At 36.7% G+C, this 20,763-nt stretch overlaps 1 protein-coding gene across 1 annotated transcript in view; it reads right to left on the bottom strand.

Moving 5' to 3' along the window:
• LOC112511355 (carboxypeptidase SOL1) overlaps positions 1-20,400 on the bottom strand; it is a 31,626-nt gene extending 11,226 nt beyond the window's left edge. The window contains exons 1-8 of the mRNA XM_025116951.1: positions 20,267-20,400; positions 18,488-18,554; positions 18,289-18,384; positions 18,051-18,081; positions 17,893-17,949; positions 16,396-16,491; positions 2,282-2,404; positions 1,830-1,934 (exon numbers count right to left, since the gene is read on the bottom strand). Coding sequence (XP_024972719.1) covers positions 1,830-1,934; positions 2,282-2,404; positions 16,396-16,491; positions 17,893-17,949; positions 18,051-18,081; positions 18,289-18,384; positions 18,488-18,554; positions 20,267-20,363 — 672 coding nt within the window. The 5' untranslated portion in view covers positions 20,364-20,400. The remainder of the gene's footprint in view (positions 1-1,829; positions 1,935-2,281; positions 2,405-16,395; positions 16,492-17,892; positions 17,950-18,050; positions 18,082-18,288; positions 18,385-18,487; positions 18,555-20,266) is intronic.
• Positions 20,401-20,763: the final 363 nt, after the last annotated feature.

The following is a 20,763-nucleotide window of genomic DNA, read 5'->3' as shown; positions in this document are numbered from 1 at the left end:
CGTCCTTCAATGTCCAAGTGGTACCCAATGAAGTCTTTATGTCTATGTCACCTATTCCTGTGATGTCAAGAGTGCGATGGTCAGCCAAACGAACTTTACCAAAATTACCTGTTCGTAGATTCTTCATCATCTTCGTGCTGAAAGTAGCATGAAATGATGCACCAGAATCCAAGATCCACGACTCTGCTGAATTCTCAACACAACAGATAAAGGCATCGTCTGAATCATCAGTTGTTGCGTTCACCTCTTTGTTTCCATCTGATTGTTTAGGGCATTGATTTCTGAAGTGCCCAGTTTCTTTGCACTTCCAACATTGGATGTCTTTTCTTGGTTTTGAGTGGCTCCTCTTTCTTGACTTTGATCTACCTCTGCCATTACCCCTTTCTGTCTTTCTACCTCTCCCTTCAGTGCTTAGCAAAGCACTAGATGATTCTCCAGAACTCTGTCTCCTTATGTCCTCTCCTAGGATGAAATCACGAATGCCCTCAAAGGTGAGTTTAGAGGTTCCAACTGAACCACTAATGGCAGTGACAGTTCCTGACCAACTTTCCGGTAACGAGGATAACAAAAGCAAAGCTTGGACTTCATCTTCAAACTTAATATCAACAGATAACAAGCGCGATATAATGGTATTGAAACCATTAATGTGAGGTAACAGACATACCTTCTTTCATTCTGGTGTTTACTAACTGTCTTATCAGAAAGACTTTGTTAGAAGCAGAAGGTTTCTCATACATGTTTGACAAAGCTTTCATCAATCCACATGCAGTAGTCTCCTTCACAATGTTAAAGGCCACATTCTTGGCCAGTGTAAATCTGATAACAGCCAAGGCTTTTCTGTCTAGAGCACCCCATTTATTGTCTTCCATCCCTACGGGTTTTATTCCTGTCAAGGCTTGATCCAAGTCTTTCTGACACAGAAGATCCTCGATTTGCATCTTCCACCAACCAAAATCTTGTCCATCAAACTTCTCAATTCTGGTTTTTCCGTCCTCAGCCATTATCCCAGACTTTTAGCAACGGCGGCAGCGATGAGCAGCGGCGGCAAACAGTAACAGCGGCGGCAGCAGACAGCAGCGGCGGACAGCGGTGGCGGCGGACAGCGGCGGCGGCGGACAGCAGCGGCTGTGGCAGACAGCAGCGGCGATAGCAAACAGCAGCGGCGGTAGACGACGGCTAGGGTTTCAGCGATTGAGTGTAACAGATCAAGAACCTAATGCTCTGATACCAGTTGTTAGGACAAACGTTACACACGCAATACGCACAACCCAAAAAAACAAGAGAAGAACACAAGAATTTACGTGGTTCACACGATCAGATTGATCGTGCTAGTCCACGGGGGCAACTAGGGTTTTCTTTATTTAGGTGCTACAACGTTTACAAGTACAATGAGATTAATATATATAGACAAACATAATTAGGGTTATCTCCTAATCAAGGAAACTAGGGTAGAGACTAGGGCCGGCTCCTTTTGGGCTAGGGCCGGCTCCTTACTTTATGCCTCCTCCCTTTTGTCTAACTTAGTAGGCCGAAGCCTACATTCCAACACCATCTTCTAGTCACAGGAAATAAAATTGGGGTTCTTTTGTCAGGTAATGTTATTTTATCTACGATTTTCAAGTCCAGTATGAACAAAATGAGCGCAACTAGATTGCGATTTTAAGAAGTGGAGTGAAGCTCATATTAAACTCCAATATGTTCTTGTGTACCTAGCAACTATCATCCTAATCAGCCATACTTGAGTATAGATAACAAAAACGGCAACAGACAGTAGATAGCGAAAATAATGCATATGCTGCAACAACTAAAGTTAGTTTCAGATTGATTACCCCATGAAGACTAGCAGAGGCAGTGAAACGCATCTCTTTTATCCATTTCATGATCGCTTTTGTCTCAGGTTGTCTTTTGTTGAAATCATCATTCATTGGAAAGAACTACATCATGTAATGATCGGTTCAGTGCTTTTAACAATCAGTTACATCAACTGAAGAAATAAATTAATATTATCATATTGTTCTCGCACGTTCACACTCAAAATCAGTGAATAAAAACATGAAAAAGTTATGTTGTCAACGATTTCATAATATGTTGTCATGATTTCATCACCAACAAAAATAGGTATTTCTCCCCACAATTAAATTTCTGTTGATATTTCAAGTAAAACCTTCGGAATCCAATGAGAACCTTTTCAAAGAAGGTAAAATTGGTTTCAGATCCATTTACAATTGCAACTGGAATAGAGCTTCTCTGACAAAAAAATATGATGAGAGGATGAAAATACCTGGTCCGGAAAATCACGATTGAGATCAATGCCCTTTGCATTACCGCGCCTTCTTAGTGAAAACCCATCAGGATTCATCGATGGAAGGATGTGAAGGTGCACCTTCTCTACTATCAATGTCGCCTGCATTGAACAGTGGCTCCCAGATCAGTGTAAGTCAAAATTGGGAATAGAGTATACAAAATCACATGGTTTATGGTTAACTTAGATTCCTGTCAACGTTTACATTGTAGATCATTTGCAGATATTAGCTCAACCATGAACTGGCTTAATAAACATCTGAAACTCAGACAAGAAGAGAAATACTTAAAAAGAAAGCAGACAAATTGCCACCATAGCCATATATTGCGAACAAAAAGTGCCTATTGTTGCAAGAATAGTTGTCAGTGAGATAGCACTTGTATTGCAGGGCTGATTTTACATTGGCTAAATATGGTTCTGAACTGATTAATATTAGAACATATAACTCAATTCAATTGGCATTCAATTGTAAAATAGTTAAAGTAGGTTTTCAGGATGCACTCCTCAATGGTTATCTCCTACAAGTCATAAATGGCCTCCCTTGGAAAAAGCGCAAGTAACAGAGATGCATCATACATTGACATATTTTGTCACAGGCCTGTATAGACCATACTTCAGAAATGCCTTAAGCTTGTACACCTAAGATCCTACAAAAGAATATTTGCACAATAAAGCACATGACAACAAGAACTAACAAGAAAACCTCATAATCTATGGTATGACATCGAATAACCAGCATACACCATTGAACACCCCAAAAGAATGCAGTTACCGGAAAAAAACTACGAAAAACGCATTCCAAAATTGACATGATCACCCAAGAATAAGAAGGTCTAGTAAAGATTCAAAAAAAACCTTAAGGGGGGCTATATAAAGAAAAATAAGTGCATTCTCTCAAACTTATAGTCGAAATACATACTTTGGTGATTGTCCTTATTGTTTACTATCCTTGTTGCTTGATTGAAGGCACACTTTTTTCTAGAAAACAAAGTTCATATGTAGCATACTCTCTGGTGTCTTCTCGAAATCATCGAAACTTTATAAGAAAATATGAACTCTTTGATAGAGTCTCAGTTTCTCTCTTGTTTGTCCAAAACCTTTTCGCAAGCCGTGGGTCTTCATCAAACCAATCTCTCTACCCCTTGGGGTAGAGGAAAGGTACGTGAACCTCCTACCCCCATAACCTACTTTCGAATGGGATATATCGAGTACATTGTTTGGTTACTGTGGAAAATCTGCTTCATTGTTATCTCTAAGATAGGTTTAGACGTATTCTTTGAGAGTTTGTTTGGAGAATAATGCTAATTTATTTTTTCCTAGAATATAGGGCTGGTAATTTCAGTCCTCCAGCTATAAATATTTGTGCTTCTCTCTAGTTTGAGATATAATAAGAGGGAGAGAAATTATTTACTCATAACTTCTACATGGTATCAGAGCAGCTCTGATCCATATCTCCTTCCTCAAGCCATCTACCATTGATGACTAAATACATTAAGACAGCCATGGGGAGCGAAACCGAGAGTGGCACTTCCGGTACAACCCAAAACCGATCCTCTATGTACAACACAAGACCCATCCTCTCCGAAGGTGGGATTATACCAATCACCAGTCACAAACTCACCGACCACAACTTCAACCAGTGGTCGCACTCTGTGATGATCTTTAAAAGCGGTAAAGGGGAAGAAGACTATCTAACAGGAGCAGCAGCAYCGGCAGAAGATAGTCAGAATTATCGGACATGGAAGACAGAAAACAACATGGTAATGTCATGGCTATTGAACTCAATGACGAACGGAACTGCTGAGAAGACTATCTAACAGGAGCAGCAGCAYCGGCAGAAGATAGTCARAATTATCGGACATGGAAGACAGAAAACAACATGGTAATGTCATGGCTATTGAACTCAATGACGAACGGAACTGCTGAGAATTCCGTGTACTACAAGACCATTATGACTGGGAACATCAACTTACTCGATGGACTCCAGCCTAATAAGACTGAGGCCAGAGTTTGAACTATCAGATGTAAAGGTATAGGTTCGGTTACTATCTCAAAGGACATTACTTTCAACTTTGTGCTTTATGTCCCTAACTTACCTATAACTTAATATCTATTATTAAACTCATGAAGGATCTTAATTGTACCACTAAGATGTTTTCTACTTTATGCGACTTTCAGGACTTGGTCTTGGGGAGGATGATTGGCAGTGCTAAAATGCATGGGAACCTCTTCCTATTGAAGACAGAGTCTACAGTAAAACCACCAAGAAACCCAACTAGTGCATGTTCTCAATCCAGCCAACAGAGGGAGGATGTTCATTTTGGCATCTTAGATTAGGGCATCCTAATTTTATGTACTTAAAAAGGATATTTCCTTATTTGATTAATATAAACTCAGTTTTATTTCAATGTGAAGTTTGTCAACTTCCAAAACACACTCGAAATTCATATCCAATTCAACCATACAAAGCATCCTATCCGTTCTACTTAATTCATAGTGATGTATGGGGACCATCTAGAATAAAGAACATCTCTGGCTCTAGATGGTTTGTCAACTTTATTGATGACCACACTCGTGTCACTTGGATCTTTCTTATGAAAGATAAATCTGAAGTAAGACATGTTTTTCAAGTGTTTCACAAAATGATGGAAAATCAGTTTCACACAAAGATAAACTGATAATAGAACTGAATTTCTGAGTCAAATTTGGCATCCTATCTAAAAGATTATGGGATAGTCTATCATAGTTCATGTGTCGGGGCCCTGCAACACAAGGGAGTAGCCGAGAGAAAAAACAGACATATTCTAAAGGTTGCTGGCTCATTTTTCTTTACTTCAAATGTTCCATCCATGTTCCGGGCAGATGCCATATTATTGGCAACCTACTTGATCAATCGCATGCCATCTAGGATTCTTCGTTCCAAACACCTCTTCAAACACTCATAATCACATATCCTCATATTAGATTTCTATCGAATACTCCTCTAATAAAGGTATTTGGATGCACAACCTTTGTTCATATTCCACCACAAAATCACAACAAACTCGATAAGAGATCTAGCAAATGTATCTTCCTAGGTTATTCAAGTAACCAGAAGAGATAAAAATGCTACTCCCCTTCTAGAAAAAAGGTTTACAATCGAATGGATGTGACATTATTTGAAGAACAAGTTTTTTTTTTCCGAAAATCTGATATTCAGGGGGACAACATTCGGATGAATATCATATTTGGTCTCAAATGATGCCAAACTCCATACACAGTTCAGCTCAGATTTCCAGCCCAAACACCATTATGCCAAATCCAGCTCTAGCTCCGATTTCCAGGCCTCCTGCGGTCACTGTGCCAAATTCAGTTCTGATTTCCAGCCCTCCTACAGCCTTCGTCACACCAAATTCTGATGTCCTGCAGAAAGAAACCTTGGTGTACTCGAGACAACATAAAGTTGGATGTGAAGAAGAGGTTAACACGCCACACTGTCATGAGACCAACCCAAGTCATGAGTCAAACCTCGGAATATATAAAGGTATGAGTTCCAATCCACATGCAGGTGGTTGTTCCGAAGCTAATAATGCTACTGCTGCTAATTCTGATAAGAGCATCTCAGAAAATGATTCAGATGATCTCGACATTCCTGTAGCACTGAGGAAAGGGAAAAGATCATGTACAGCTCACCAATCAGCAACTTCATGACACATAAAGGTCTGTCATCCATGCATAGGGTCTTTGCAGCCTTTTTAGACTTGATATAAATTCGAAAGGATGTACAAGAAGCTCTTCAACATCCGAAGTGGAAGGTTGTTGAAGAGCAATTGAAGGCCCTTGATAAGAACGACACGTGTGAATACCCTGTCCGTCATCATCCCATTTCGAGGACTTACAGAAATACCTCGAACGGTGCCACAATCCGTTCGMCGTACAACAATGTGTTGAACTACTTCAACAAGTCTGCGTGTAAGATATCCTGCATCTGATGTTCGGATAGCGGTATCCACAACTCCTTTACGGGCTCCGTAACAAGAAATAATATATTATGTTAAAGAGAGTCCTTCGCGTAAATTGCTTACTCGCCCTTTGGTAAGCAAACAGTTGGGTGTAAATGGGTTTTCACAGTGAAGTATAATGCTGATGGAACAATAAATCGATTCAAGGCAAGGTTGGTAGCCAAGGGGTTTACACAATCATATGGAGTGGACTATAGGGAGATATTTGCAAGTCTCACTTGCAGCAAACTTGGATTTAAAGAATTTCTAAATAGGGAACTAGAAGAAGAGGTATACATGGATGTACCACCTGGAATTGACAAATGAATCTTTCGGAAAGGCATGTAAGCTAAAAAGGTCACTTTATGGACTCAAGCAATCACCAAGGGCTTGGTTTGAGAGACTAACCCGAGTGGTGAAACAACATGGGTTCATTCAATGCCAAACCGATCACACCATGTTCATCAAGAATTCCTCAACAGGAAAGAAAGCCATCATGATCGTTTATGTAGAGGACATAATCCTGACAAGGGATCATGTGGAGGAACTCTATCATCTAAAGGACACGCTTGCAAAAGAATTTGAGGTAAAAGACTTGAGAAGACTCAAGTACTTCCTTGGGATGCAAGTGACCAGATCACACAAAGGAAATATACCATCGATCTGCTAAAGGAAACTGGAATATTGGGATGCAAGCCAGCTTAAACACCTATGGATCCACATGGAAGACATCAAGGCGAGGGTAGCAAGTTAACAGATAAAGGGAGCTATCAAAGATTAGTGGGAAAGTTAATCTACTTGGAAGATACAAGACCTGACATAAGCTTTGCTGTTCGAATAGTGAGCAGATACATGAACCAACCAACAGAAGATGATCGAGCCGCTGTATTTTGCATCCTCCAATATCTAAAACAAAGCCCAGGAAAGGGGCTGTTCTTCGGAAAGACAAAGGACAGAGAGATAAAGGTTTCTACTGATGCTCATTGGAGTGGGTCACGAACCGATGGGAGATCCACCACAAGATACTGCACTTACGTATGGGGAAATCTTGTACCATGGAGAAGCAAGAAACAAGCTGTTGTTTCTCGAAGTAGTGCAGAGGCAGAATTTAGAGCGATGTGCCATGGAATCTGTGAAGGAATATGGCTAAGAAGAGTATTGAAAGTGTGGAACTGATACAATGAATATAATCCCTGATTTCTTGGGATTATTTTTCCTTTTGTAACAAATCTGGTAGATATTTGTATAGTTTGGTAAGTTTCCTTGTATGTTATCAAATCCCTTAAATTATGGGATTCTAGTTAGGTCTCTAAGTTGTATAAATACTCCTATTGCTTTTCAATGAGAATAATAACATATTTTCTCTGAAATTTCAGAAAGAGTTGAATATCACTACTACTGAATTACTGATCCAATGAAACTATACAGCGACAACAAGGCAGCAATTGATATAGCAAGAAACCATGTGCATCACGAGAGAACAAAACACGTGGAGCTGGATCAACACTTCATGAAAGAGAAGTTAGAAGGAAGAGAACTCGAGCTAGAATTTTTACCATCAAAACAACAAATTGCAGACATCCTTACAAAAGCGCTGCCAAGACAAGGATTTGAAGAGCTAAGATCCAAGCTGGGTATGATTGACATTCATAGCCCAGCTTGAGGGAGAGTGTGGAAAATCTGTTTCGTTTAGACTTATTTTTTGAGAGTTTGTTAGGAGGATAATGCTGGTTTATTTTTTCCTAGAATAAAGGGCTGGTAGTCTTAGTCCCCCAGCTATAAATATTTGGGTTTCTCTGCAGTTCGAGATATAACAAAAAGGAGAGAAATTATTCCTTCCTCTTATTCATAACTTCTACATTTAATTTGGTGATTGCATCTTTGGGGCACTTTCAGTTTAGTACGAAAACAACCAAAACTTGCGACTTAGTGACACAATCAATCATAAAAGCATAATCAGGTGTTGTATGTTTCAGTTGTGAAAGAAATTGATAGATCATCAAGTAGCAAGCAGGTAGCATTTCTTTTGCTGGCATGGATATTTGTAAAATAAATTACGCCTAAGCTTTTAAATGTAGTGATTGTACTTTCAGAGGGATCTTCTTCTCAATTAGAAAATTTTAATAAGCTTGTATATGTTTAATAAAGTAAACTAATAGAGAATGAGTGAAGCATCAGGTACAGGTGGTTACACATCTAAAATCAAATTACAGCTCAAAAGAAGTCGAATTTATAAAACAATGTACAACGAGCAAAGCATGAAGTGCAAGTTTTCATTGTGCCCCTCTCTGGTTCATCATCTCCAAACCCACCTTGTTCATTAAATTACAACCACCGTAAAATTCAGTGTGCTAAAAATGCTTCCTGGTTTTATGTTCTTCCCGACAGATGAACTGATTACTTAAAGCACAAGATCCACTCCCCCTTCTTACGTGCTTCCATCATCGCCATAATTGATGTTTGCAAGTCCGATCATTGGGATTTACCAGGTACCACCTACCTTCATAATTTTATATTTACTCAGACCTCAAGTAACTATAGTGTCTAACACGCTAACCAATTATACTAAGCTCTGGTTGGAGCAGGAGAGGTTCTTCTTTAGCACATGAGAAATCAAGTACCTAATGGGAAACCAATTCAATCGCGTCATTGTATCTGAGTAGTACTCATTTGCTATTTCATTATAGCAAATGATTTGTTCGAGAAGATAAAGAGGGGTTGGGAGAAGATGAAGGGGAGGTTCTACTTTTTTCGGGGAGAGAAAGTGGAGATGGAAAGCATAAAGAAACTGTATTTGCTGTATGGTAGATTTTTAGTACTATTTCTACTAATTGTACAATATATACGTATATATATATATATATATATATATATATATATATATTTGTACATTGGATTCAGATTAATAAATAAATTTACCTGTACAGAATGCCTTGGTTAGATGTGGGTTCTGTACAATGAATATCAAATCCTTGAGCATGTTGCATTAATCACTGGTACATTAGATTTTCTATTAGTTGGATATACTCGTTTCATTGATACTTAAATGGACTTTTAACTTTTCAAAAAACAAATTAAGTAATAATGAAATTAATTAATTCTGCATAGCTCTGTGCAACTTGTTATAAAATAATAAGCAAAAATAATCAATTCTAACTATTTTGTCCACATCAGCATAAAATATAAAAACAAAATTGTACATCAGTGATGCACTACCATAGCTTTGTAGAAGAAAATTACACCTGTTGTTGGCCGCATCACCTTTCTGTTCAGTTTTCAACAGATTGTAATATTAGTCACTTGATTAGGTTCTAAAGGATTAGTTTAATAACCAAACTACAGATTACAACAGTTTAGTTGCTTAATTGAAAATACCCTCAAAAGTTTGCCACTCAAAAATATATATTTCACCTGATCAAAAACTTGGAATCCTTACGTTGGGTTTAAGTTTGTGCTTTATGTTGGAATCCTTTTGTTTTGACAGAAGGAACTTATTCTTATAATAGTCAGTGTTCTTGGACACTGGCTTTCTACAGTTCACTACAAAATGTCCCTTCTTGCCACAGTTGTAGCACTTAGTATTCTCATCAGCCACTCCCTTTACAAACTTCTTCTTTTCATCACTTCTCTTCTCATATCTCTTCTCATCATATTTCTTTCTCACCAAATTTATCTTTAAACTCATACTTTGAACCTGATGAGAACCTCTGACTATTTGAATGCGGTTTCTTATAGATTTTTTTTTAAATGCCTTAGTTAACATAACCATGGCCTGTTTGATTTCTCTCATCTCATAATCAAAATCACTGTCAACACTTTCTTCAGCAGATGACTCACTAGTCACAACCACTTCCTTCACAGATTTACTAGACTTTGACCTAACCTTCTTCTCAGAGACCAATGTCAGTGGATCACTAACTTTCTTTTCATTCTTCTTCTTTACATCTCTAATCTCCAAAACCTCTTCCTCATTCTGCTTTAAAGTCTACACTTAATGAATGTCAATATCAGATAAGGACTTACTATATCTGATATTGTTAACGAATGATTTCCACTCAGGCTGAAGGTTAACCTCAATTCTGGTTTTATTAATATCAGTCTTAGTCAGCTCATTTAACAGTCTGGTTAGCCTCTCATAAACATCATCTAGGCTCTCTCCCTCTCTTGCTTTAAACTCTTCATAACTGGTTATGCAGTTAGTTATCTTCAACTGAGTACCAACTTTGGATCCCATCATCATCTTTTCGATCTGATCCCACATACTTTTTCCCGACTTCTTATAGTTGTCTATGCTTGTGTATATATCATTGGTCAATGCTTGCATCATGTATGACTTACAAACAACATCAACATGTGCTCTATCCTTCTCAGCTTGGGTATACCTAGACTTCTCTTTGGGCATCATGTATGACTTACAAACAACATCAACATGTGCTCTATCCTTCTCAGCTTAGGTATACCTAGACTTCTCTTTGGGCACTATCTCAGCAGGTCTATTTTGTTCAAGGATGGCGGGAATCTCTTTCCAAAACTCAGCGGGACCCTCCATTAACGATTCCATAATCATTTCACCGTCTTTCTGTCTTTCAATGAAATTTAAGAATCTGTCTCTCCACTGGTTATAATCCCCTCTAAATAAAACAGGTGATTTTGTGTCGATCCCTATTGCCATGGCCTCTCTTGATGTCATTTTTATCTAACTAAAAAATTTAGATCTCTTGCAGTTCCAAAACTTAGAATGATTTCCAAATCGGACAACTATGTATATATTTTTCTCTTTCATTTTTTTAGCAGTAAAAGCCGGAGCGTATTTTTCTGAATTTTGAGAGCATTTTTTCTTATAAAAATGATTTGGCAATAATATGGTTGTCTTGGTCTGTGTCAAGTTTTAAATTTTTAAATTTGTTTCAGTATGGGTCTGTGTCAGGTTCAAAGTATGAGTTTAAAGATAAATTTGGTGAGGAAAAGAAATATGATGAGAAGAGATTTGAGAAGAGAGGTGATGAAAAGAAGTTTGTAAAGAGAGTGGCTGATGAGAATACTAAGTGCTACAACTGTGGCAAGAAGGGACATTTTGCAGTGAACTGTAGAAAGCCAATGTCCAATAACACTGACTATTATAAGAATAAGTTCCTTCTATCAAAACAAAAGGATGCGGGTAAAACGTTGATGGCTGAAGACGATCATCGGCTAAATCTGACTGATGAAGAGGAAGAATCAGATGTTGCTGCACAAATTTGTTTGATGGCTAGAACTGAAAGTGAAATTTTTGAGAATGATGAAGGAGCAGATTCAAGTGATGAGGTACTTGAATCTTCATGTTTTGCACAGATGCAAAGAATGATGTTCAAATTACAAGATTTTCAGCAAAGACTTGAAATTGAAAAGGATCAAGTTGCAATTTTAGAAAAAGATCTTAAAACGTAACAAGATAAATATGTTAAGCTGAACGTTGAAAATGCTGAAAATTTTGCATGGGCTCAATCTTTGGTATCTGAGAGCAAAAAGTTTTATGAGAAAAAGAATATTTTGACCGAAGAAATATATGAAATATCCGCTAAACTTAAATCATTGGAAATAATTAATGATGAACCGGTTGTGAAGAATAGCACTCTTATGTTACAAAATAAAGTTCTAAATGAAAAGCTCAAAGACCTAGAAGAGAAGTTGTATAAAAGAGGACAAACAGATCAAACAATTGCTTCTTCTACCCAAGCCATAGCCAATATGCATAGCTCGATTGATACTTTATCTGAAAGGGTGTCAATTCTGGAGAACACTTGGAAAGCTCAAGCCACCTCTCTAAAACGAAGACATGACGATCCTGATCACCATGAGGGGGAGAACAAAAGACAGAGAGTGACTGAGACTTCGAAGGGCAATGAAGTATTGATGTCTGAAGAAGAGAACTCTGAGGAGCGTAACGATCAAAGTCTGGTTCAAGCTGGTAAGTAGTGAACGGGCTACAGGCCTGGAGATAATTGTGGCTACAGACCTAGAGATCGAGCCAATGGTTGAAAAGTCGGCGGTCTCTACAGTAGAAACAAGGATGTTGCTGGGTCTGTTAGCAAACGTGGGCTTTAATGATGTGTTTTCAAGGGAGATTGGAGAATTTCAGGATTATGGTGCTGAAATAGAAGATAATGATGATTCGGATGACTTGTTCTTTGACTTTGAAGCAGATATGGATGAACATGATCCTATCTTTCCACTTCAATCCGATCCTAAAGAAATACCTGAACCAGCTCCTACCAAATCACCAAATGTTCCGGATACGTCTTCCATTCCTCAAGCTACAACTGTTAGATCAACAAGGAGGTACATACCGTTTGCTGTAAGAGTTAATACACCAGGGCTAGACAGAGGAAGAATCAGTGAGCCGTACCTTGAAGACATATATCATAATATTTTTGTTCGTCATCGGAAAGCCTTGAGTACAGATAAAATTTTGGGTATTCACATGGAAACGCGTGAATAACGCAAAGAATACAAATACTACCTCAAAGCTAAATGACAACCCATCAGCTATGTAAGAACCAAGCACCAAATCGTCTCGATCAAGACGGTCAAGTTTGGAGTTTTAGTGAAGCTGACTTTCCGAATCTATTCTTAGAAGACTTGGAAAACATGTATCATGAAATTCGCAACCAGACTGTGAGATTGGAAGGAGTTGTCAGAGGAATTGAAGCTATCAAACGGTACCTTAAGTGTCATCTCAAGCTCTCTTCAGTAATTGATGTCCAAATGGGGTACGAAAGTAACCAAAAGAATGTCAACCTGAAGAGGCCAGATCAAGAGCTAGAAGACATTGATGGTTATCCTCTGTACATGATTCTTGAAGATCCGGAGTTCGGGGTGATAGATGAAAATTCTGAGAAAGCTAAGAGGTTCTTAAGGTTCAGCAAGCTAAACAAGTACTGCGAAAGAACAATCAAGATGGTGAGGAAAGAGCTAGAAGGCAAAAAGGCTATTGATGACAAAGTTTCAGGTCCTAACAGATTAAGTCTGAGGGAAAGGTTCTTACCGACTAGTGCCCTGGAGCTGCTTGATGATATAATACAGCACCGGAATGCAATTAGAAGGTGTGAGACTAACTTGGGCTTCAGAAGATCAAAATTCATAATATCTCGTGCTTGAATCCAAAGGGGGAGAATGTTGGGTTTAAGTTTGTGCTTTAATGTTGTATTCAATCAAGTTTCTCCTTGTAATTTTTTCTTTGTAACTAGTTGGTATAAATAGTTTCATTTCTTGTAATTAGAGTAAGAATTTCATTTGTAATCACTTTGAAGATTAATATAAAAAGCTTTGGCAAAATTCTCTCTTGGTGTTCTTAAATTCCTATCAATCTGTTTCTTGAATAAGAATTTAGTGGGATTTTCACTTTAGTATCTAAATACCATGTTGAATGTATAAAGGTTAATTACACATAATAGCAACATACTTTAAGACAATTCACATTTTAGGCAATGTACTTCTTTTATGCAAAAGAGAAACATACTTTTAACATTCATCCATTTAGGCGATGTACTTTCATCATTTTATACAAAATAGCAACATACTTCATTTTCGTCCATTTTGATGATCATTTTCTGTATTTTAATGTTGTATCATTTCATAATTTGATTGTCAAACCAGTTGTAATAGTTCTGCCTTAGCAAAAAAGTATAAAACCTGGTCCTAAAATGGACAAAAGTTAAAGTAAGTTGTTCTTTTACGTAAAATAAGTACATTGCCAAAAATGGGAATTGGTCTAAAGTACATTGCTACCATGTGCATATAACCCGATATTTAATCCCCTTGATTATTAGATACGTTTTCCAGCTAAGTAAAGATCTTACAAATCTGAAAATACATTCTTGCACTATAGTCATACTTTATGGGAGTGGTGGTGACATCGATGAATGCAGAAGAGGATTGGTGATGACAGTGGTGGATCTAAAGCATTGGTGATGGGGGCACTTGCCCCCAACAAAATCTCTATGTGCAGGTTAAAAAATTTTGGTACCTCTTGAAACATTTGAATATTTATTGTTTAGGCCCCCAACTAATAAAAAATAATCCCCCTAAAGACTCCACTCACTCTCTCCCCACTCACTCATCTCCAAGACTTCACTTACACTCTCACAGACTCACTCTCTTACACTTTCATCTTCACTCACAGTTCTCCATTGGTAAAAAACACTAAACCTCTTGAAATATTGAATATGTATTGTTTATATTGATTTAATGATTAATACATGTTGTTGATAAATGATAAATTAGCAATGTTGGTCTAATTGATCCTCTTATTTTGATTTCTTTGGAAATTTATTTTGTATTTTTTTGGTAAATATCCACTGATTTTGGTATTGATTTGATAAACTATTATCATTATTTTTTTACTTTCAATCTTTCATTTTGCATTTAATTATTTTATAGATTGACATTTATTACTATTTGTTAACTATTAGTTTTCAACTCCTTGATTGTTATATGATTTAGGGTTATTAAGTTTGTTATTTAATTTGGATTTGTTATTTGTATTCAAAGTATGCAATTGGTTTGTCTTTTATTTCTAATTTTTAGGTCTTTTATTATCTGATTTCTTTCTAACTGAATCTAGTTTCTTGGCCTTTCGCCCTCTAACCTATATGTTCATCAACTATTAAGGATTTTGATTTATCTTTTACTATGTTTCTTACAAATTGGTTTAATGTCACATATCAACATTTGTTTTCTTACAAGTTGGTTTAGTGGTTTGTTCATCTAGTTATCCGGTCCATTATGAATCAACTGAATCTTGTATTAATGTGTATTGCGTTTACTTACTTTCAATTTTACTAGAAGTAGTAAAATATATGAATAGTAGTATAACTGAAACCAAACAAAATAAGTAATCTTTGTTCGATTAACCAAATTGTTTAAGCCGAAAAACGAATAACCTGAAACCGTCTTGGTTAGGATGAGTTATTTGGTTTTGGAATTTTTTTACACCCTTGAGTGTGCCTCCAATCATAAAAAATTCTAGATCTGCCATTGGGTGATGACATAAAATACCTTTGGTAGTTCCATCATCTAAGAGTCTTTATCTTGCATTTCATGCAGACCTTCAAACTGAGAATGTTGCAAATGCTGTGGGACAAAGGAAATACGGAGTACATTTCATTCAGTCAAGTTGCTCGACAGGCATCAAAAGGTCTCTCATAAAGTCAAACCAACTCGAGTGACTGTTTCCTCTTGTGTCATCTAGATTTTGGTGATATCACCTTTTCTTGGTGTTCTAAAAAAATCCCTGCTTAGAGCCATTTAAGCAGCAACCTAGGCATCCTGTTCTATACCTTGAGCGGTACTACACAATGGCAGGGATCAGGGAAGAAGTTCCACAATGATTGCGAGATAGACTTGCCCATCGATCACCCTATGGGAGAATCAATAAGAGTAGCTGATAGGTAGACGGCACAGATGAGGTACAGCCCCACCCCCTCCTTTGATTAGTTAGGGCTGGTTAATCGCTGCTAAGAAGTTAAGCATCCACCACTGCTTAATTAATAACTAAGGGGCTGTTTGATTGATTTTTCATCGAGTACTGTATAGAAAAGCTGTATGTGTGGATTAATCTGCCTATATAGATCGGGAAGGTTTTTGTTTGAGAGAGTTTTTTCATAAACGGAAGAAGCGAGTTTTTAAATTGGGAGGGGCAGGTTTAGATCAAACTTGGCTTTCTGCATAAAGCTCCCCCTAGAAACTTATTGAATAAGCCACTTTCCATATCATTAAACCACTACCAAACAGCCACGTATAGCTGACCAAATAAGTTGTGAGTCCATTAAGCTCATTAAGCTGCTAACAAACAGGCCCTAACTGTTCATTACAGATGCAACTACTTATCTAGAAAAGTGTTACTATCAAAGTAATATAGCATCAAAATCTTAATTTGAAGAGGTTGACGTAATCTAAGAATAATTATATTCTACGTATTCAAATGACAAACTTAATTGTCTGCTTATTCCTGTTTTAGTGATTGAGCAAACAGATAAATTTGAATTCATAGTTGATAACTTCAGCTAGGGTTTGGGTACGAAAGGAGAAAGGCTGGAGATGAGAAGCATTAATATTTTAAGGAGAAAAGGTTACCAAGGGGTTCTTCATATAATTGTCGCACAGCCAATTTGCTAGAAGTAAGAGAAGTTCACGGCCTACAGGTTCATCTCCATGCACATTCCCAATAAACTGCAACATCAAGGATATCAAGCAATCAATCCCAAAAACAATTAAACAATTTTGAAGAGTAATATAGATGTTGGAACAAAATTGATTCATGTAATAATAAAATACTGCTTTAATGGAAAAAGGGAGTACAATACGGAACAAGCAGATAGACTACAGCATGAAGGATATCAAGCAATCAATCCCAAAACAGTATTTCTTTTCTGGAACTTGCAGTAAATGATGGAAAAAAAGATTGATTTACATAATCATAAAATATTGCTTTAGCAGAAACATGGAAGTAGAACATGGAAAAAATGCAAATAGATTCCAGATCTCATCATAATTTGATTAACATAATACATATTAGATGTCCTCTATATCAAGCATGCCATCTGATAAGAACCGAACTCAAGTCATCCTCAATCCAAGAGAAGGAAGTTGAAAAACAAACACCCTAGAAAACTGCAAATGTAGAAGGGTGTGAGAGAAGAGCACATTTATTGCCATCATTGCAAATTATAAACTCAGCTTTGATCCTATATAACCTTTTTCCTCTTCATGAAATGACAAAGGCAATGCAACCGGCTCACAAGGGCTGCACATGGGTTCGGTTGGCCGGATTGAAGGCATTTGAACAACCCAACCCAATGTTTGCAGTTTGAAAAATCTCAACCCAACCAAAGAAAGACTTTTGGGTTGGGTTGGTCGGGTTGGGTTTAAAACGTTGGTACATTTTACAATCTAGCTAAGCATTTGTGTTTAAATGAAGTAAAATCAAAAAATGATAACATACAAACAAAGGCTAACAAATGCAAGAAAGAAAGTTGAAGGTTCATGCAAATAAGAAAGTTAAATTCCGGTTGAAATTGTAATATAATTTTGAATATAGTTAATTACGGGTTATTCTAAATTTCTAATGTCTAATGTACATATATTAATCAAGGATTTAACAATCATATTAAATTCATTGTATAGAAAGGCATCGGGTTCATTGTGTTGGGTAACTTGGGTTGGGTTCAAATGACCCTAACCCAATTCCCACCCAATAGATGTGGTTTGGCCTAATTTTGTATCAACTACGTGTCAGGTTACCTCGAGTTGAGTATTTTTTCGTTGTTTTGGGTTGGGTTGGCCGGGTTGGTTGGCTTTTTGATCACCCTACTCCTTTACAGACTCTATTACGGATTCTACATACTTCTTTAATTTAATAAGGACAATCCTTCAAACTTAATCACCCATCTATTTCAGCTTTATCAGAAGGTAATTCTACTCCTGTTAAAATAAGAGCTCATTCATCATGGGTTATCACATTTTCAGCTGTTTAGCCTATGAACAGACCAGTTTTAGTCACATTATCGATCTACTTGCACAAAAAAGGTGCATGCTAAAAAACATTTTCACACCAATGCAGGATATTATCACCTTGAAAGCAGGCTTGGCCTCTTCCTTCCCAGGATTATTAGAAATTTCCATCACCCACTGCGTTAGATATTATGGAAGAAAGTATGAGGATATATAGTTTCAGTAATTACTGAAAAAGATAAGAAAAAGAACCATAGAAGCATTAATCAATATATTACCAGTGGAACTCCCAACACACTTTTCCCAATACTGGTGTATGATTAAATGCCCTCAAAGAGAGAATCAAGAACAAGTCAGCTGATTACACAAACATCATTTAAACAACATTAACCATTTCTTTCTATATAAATAACAGCCATGAGAACTATATCTGCTAGTTGATGGCAGTATAAAAAAGTTTTACACTCTTTATAGGATCAGAAAACAAATAAACAATGTATCAATAGAGTAAGTCACCTGTATATCCTGGATAAGTGACCACATCTACCATGGAATGCCTTGATAGCCTTCTCAAGATCAGAATTAGTCATATACCCATGAGCTAAAGTATTACTGCATCACAAAGTTCAGAAATAGCCAAATGTCGATCAAACTACTAGAAAAGGAGTACTTATACGGTTCAAATATAATTCTGAATTTGTGATAGTTTATATACAGTTTCTGAAAGTGGTTTTCCCCGAACAAATGCCTTCCTGAAGCAGCATATGTTTTGTCCACAAAACCTGTTCATCATAAATCAATAAGATATGGTGAAAGGATAATAAACAAAAAAAACTTTTCTCTTTTTTTGGGTAATGATTCTTTCTAAAGCCTGATTTTTCTTCATAAATTGAGAAACCATGATCTGGAAGGACAGATCTCCAAATAATTAATGTTCAAGTAGTTTTTCTATGTAAAATGATTGTACTTATAGCAGCATGCTTACATACCACACAATTGTAGTTCCAAAAAACTTGACCTGTATATCTGGATCACGATTTCTGACCATGAGTAAAACCTTGATCAAGATTCATTTTTCTAACAGAAATCATCTTGCTTGTTCTAGCTCAAAAGACTACGACTTTGTAATATAAGAGACCCCAAAAGGTAAAAATATAACTCCATGATATTTAAATATCTGAAAAATGGTTATTGGTACTTGGCAGCAAAACCATTTGAACACAGGTGTTGAATCAGTACAGATGTGCTGAGCTGCTGCCTCATTAAGCAACAGAAGCAATACTTGCCCATCTCATCAATTTTTACTTTTTATTTTTTTGATTGATTAAATATTCACAACAGGATCAATATGAAGGTCAAGATGTTCATCAGAAACACCACCACCTCAATCTGACACATGAGATTAGGCCTATTATTTCCTCAATAGAATAGAATATGAATTAAACCTTCTCTTTAATTGATGACAATGTTGAAGAAGGATGAAAGTTAACATTAGATGGTCAAAACCTTAATCAAAGAGAAAATTACGTTGAAAAGCAAAGGTCATGTATATTTGGAGGTTGGAAAATACTAATAACACAAAGAGGTTTGCAGATGGTCTATGAAACTTGCTAATATGTGCAGTGGAAAGCAATCACAAGATCAGGTAGACAATAGCCAGACCAGATTGGAGATCTTAGATCCTACGTTTTTTCTTCTTTTTTCCCTTCACGTAAGGCCATCTTGTATGTTTTCAACCCCCAACACCCAAACTCAACCCGAAACCTCTCAAACCTAAGGTGTGAGCTCATACCATGAGAGCTCAATGCAAAAAGTCCCTGATGTATGGTGTTGAGATTCTAATACTCCCTAAAAGTATGTCCCTTGATGCATGGTACAATCTTCCAAGACATGAACTGCTGGAAATAGTCAACCCTCACCACCAATTTACATACAAACCCAGAATACCAATCTGATTATGCTATGAATAAACCATGATTTCCAGCATTTGATACATTTCCATCTTTTACAGCCTCTCCTTTAGGGATTTGATAGTATCTTTTCGGTACGATTTACATCATTATGATACCCTTTAAATTACAAAACACAAGTCCATCTTTAAGAACTAATATCTCATACGATAATTAGGGTCAACATTTGATTCTTTTAACTTCAACACTCATAGAATCTGTATGGGTTATACACAATAATTGACAACAAACACCAAACCGTGAAGATGTATTCAAGTAGGAAAACTAAGCTGTGAAACTAATTCAATCAGAAGAAAATTTCAATATAAAAAATAAAATATATTCTCAAAACTAAAAGTTGGAGTAAACAAAAAAAAAACAGTATTTTCATTTCGTTCTTATTCTTTCTTACAATTAATAATATTCGCAGCAGGAACCAAACAAGAACAACAACAACAACAAACATAAGACTTGAATTCATTCAGCAGCCAAACAATCATATGATCGAAAAAGAAGTGATGAATCCAATTGAAAAGGGGGTTGACCTGAATCACGTTCACCGCCTCTGGCGATGGCTGTGTGAAATATATGGAACAAGTTTAGAGAGAGAAAAAGTAAGAACGATGAATTCAGGTTCGCCATGATCTCGTTCGCGAAATCGACCTCGCAGGGGAGAAGAAGTTTAATAATATGTTCGCTAAAAAGAACTGAACACGGAGAGTGATACTCACGTGATATGCACGTGAGTGTTTGCATCTAAAGCAGAGATTTTAATTAGTATCTCTGGATATGTTAAAATCTATATTATCTTATAAAGCATTTGGTTAAAACTCTTAAAAATTCTTAAAGTTCTTAAAAACTTTTAAACTCGTTCATCCCTAAATGATTTCATCCCATATCTGAATTCGTGTAACTAACTGCAGATAAACACAATCAAATACAGGATAAACATCTTATTTTAAATATAAAAAATCTAAAATATAATTAGTATAATCATTAAATTCAAAGATAATACTTAATTATTATCTTTATAAAATTTATA

The sequence above is a fragment of the Cynara cardunculus genome, assembly GCF_001531365.2.
Source record: "Cynara cardunculus var. scolymus isolate 2C chromosome LG 4, CcrdV1, whole genome shotgun sequence".
Lineage (NCBI taxonomy): Eukaryota > Viridiplantae > Streptophyta > Magnoliopsida > Asterales > Asteraceae > Cynara > Cynara cardunculus.
The sequence above is the reverse complement of the archived record's forward strand: the minus strand, read 5'-3'. Positions and strand labels throughout refer to the sequence as shown.